The 2500-nt window shown below is 40.0% G+C and overlaps 1 protein-coding gene across 1 annotated transcript in view; it reads left to right on the top strand.

Annotated features, from left to right (window-relative positions):
• The window catches only part of LOC137969354 (low-density lipoprotein receptor-related protein 6-like), a 50787-nt gene that overhangs the window by 16464 nt on the left and 31823 nt on the right, over positions 1-2500 (top strand). Inside the window, exon 3 of the mRNA XM_068815561.1 lies at positions 208-620. Within this exon, the coding sequence (XP_068671662.1) occupies positions 208-620 (413 nt within the window). The remainder of the gene's footprint in view (positions 1-207; positions 621-2500) is intronic.

Below are 2500 nucleotides of genomic sequence, written 5' to 3'. Positions count from 1 at the left end.
AGAGAAAGCTAATTGTGCCGTTTGCCGTTTGAGGCAAACGCGTGATTCTCAGTAATACGTGCAACCGAAGAGATTTGAGCAAGACTTGAGCCATAAGACTCGTTTCCTTCGTCTACAAAATTCGTCATATTGATACATCGTACTCAGTCAGCTGTAAGTGTTCTTTTTGTCAGCAAATCTAAATCTTTTTTGATTTCTGTATTGCAGGTTCATGTTTTGGACTGATTGGGGAAAAGAGCCCAAAATAGAGCGCGCAGAAATGGACGCTTCAAATCGTCAGTCAATTATCCAACAAGACATTCGTACGCCCCTTGGGCTGACAATAGACTACAGCGCTCTTAAAATATATTGGTCAGATGCCATATCAAAATCTATAGATAAGGCAAATTATGATGGCTCAGGCCGTGAGAAGGTATTGAAATCTCCTTCACAATGTTCTTTGGGTCCACCACTTGATTTGACGTTGTACGATAATAAAATATATTGGACAGATTTCGATACAAGTGGGATTCGCTCCGCGAACAAGAATACTGGGAGGCAGTGCCAAAATATTTCAACAAATACAAATGTTCGTTGGGGTATTCGGGCATTTGAACCGAAAAGACAGCAACCTAGACCTGGTAAGTTTGTTGTTGTAAAATACCTAAGTTGTTTTCAGGGACTTCATTCATTTATTTTATTTTAGCGGAACCCCGGCGACACGCCGAAGGCGCGCGCGGAGCCCCATTCGTAAGAAAATATGGTAACCCATCTGTGTGAGGGAATTTTGTTTTGGTCACCGTACGACCGTTCGTCCACTCCCTCCACGTATGCCAATGTAAAACGCTCTGCAACCCGCGTTTTTGGCGGGAACATCTTTGATATTGGACATCCGAGTTATGATTAATTGACACCTGCCAAAACAAGGTATCCGCTGATCAGTATCAAGTTACCATACCGCGGGCTCAGTTTAAAGCTCATCGAGGCCAGTTGTTATTTTTTTAAGTTGAGATACACGCAGCTAAAGCCGAAATATGGGGTCTTTTCGCAGGGCTTTCCGGTTGCCACAGTGACTTTTCACGTCACAAAATTGACTGAATCTTTTTCAGCAATAATTGGTCTTTGATATGGTACCTTATTATATGGCTCTGTCTCACAAGGACTGGGAACTACCAAGTTCACGAATTTGATTGGCTGAAATCGATATTGACCGCGGTCTAGATTTTCCCATCTAGACCGGCATCTATACCGGTAATGTTTTGCGGTGAAAAGATGCAAACTAAAATGCAAAAATATTGAGTATTTTCTTCTACCAATATTTATTTATGGAAGTGCCAAACAGCATGATGACAAAAGAAAGGATGACGAGCAAACTTTGACAGAATTAAGTTCAGCTCATCGCCACTCATCGCCGTTCGCAAGCAAAATGTCAGTTAGTACAAACCAGTTACATTAAACGAATTAAATTGTTCTTGTTTGCCATATAATAAACATCTTATTAACCGAGCTTAGTCAGTCTGTATGCGAGAGTCTTGACCTCGGTCGTGTGTACAGACCTCACTGGGTTCGGTCTGTACTCACGACCTCGGTCAAGATTCTCCCATACAGACCTCCTACTCGGTTAATAAGAGCTAAATAACATTGCTGTTAAAGCTTGTTAAGTGATAAAGTGTTTTAGTGTAAATCCTTCTAATAACAAGGTCTCTTGAAAGTGCTGAAACTGGTTTGAGCCACCTTAACTCTAGTTGCCACTTGGACTATCATCAACGATTGTGATCTTTGTGTTGAATTCGTCCATATCTTGTCGAACTTACAACACTTGAAAGAAAAAAAAAGCAAGCTAACAAAAACTCAATGTCTTGCCGTCATTTTGTCACAGGTGTATCCTTTGTTTCTTGAGTTGTTAGTAACATGTAAGGTAAGTTGATCACAGGCGGCCGCTAAAATCGATGATACTTTCGTTTTGCGATTTTCCTTGTACAACCAAAAGTACAATAGAAAAGCTGAACGTGGCAAAAATCTCCCAAAATGTTTATCGCTGAAAATATCTTTTCATATTCGCGGCGCAAAATTTATAATGTTTTCATGTCGCAAATTTTGTTGCTGGTGGCAAATTGTTTTACTTAAGATCGACACTTCCTAAAAACTTTCTTCTGCTCTTGTTAAAAACTGTATCTCAATATTTATTTACTTTTGCATCAATATTTGTTTTGTATAAAGCAGGCTGACAAAATCTGTACCTTGTTTAGTTCGCGTTTTTGAGCCTTATTAGAATTTTTGGTCCTATGTTGTTTACATCAATTCACATGTTTTGAGGTCTCCCGTCCAGATACTAACCCCGCCAACTAACCTTTTGTCGTGGGAAGCTAAAAGACGCTCAGAGTACACGCTCGCTAAACTTGCTGTAAAAAAGGAGTCGAAGGGAAATTCATGTTCCCTTTTATGTTCTTCAATCTTTCTGCGTTTACTATTTTACTGAAGCACATGTCTTCCCAGGAGGTATTTGCCAAAGACATATACC

Source organism: Montipora foliosa, chromosome 9 (genome assembly GCF_036669935.1).
Source record: "Montipora foliosa isolate CH-2021 chromosome 9, ASM3666993v2, whole genome shotgun sequence".
NCBI lineage: Eukaryota > Metazoa > Cnidaria > Anthozoa > Scleractinia > Acroporidae > Montipora > Montipora foliosa.
This window is presented reverse-complemented; position numbering and strand designations above follow the sequence as displayed.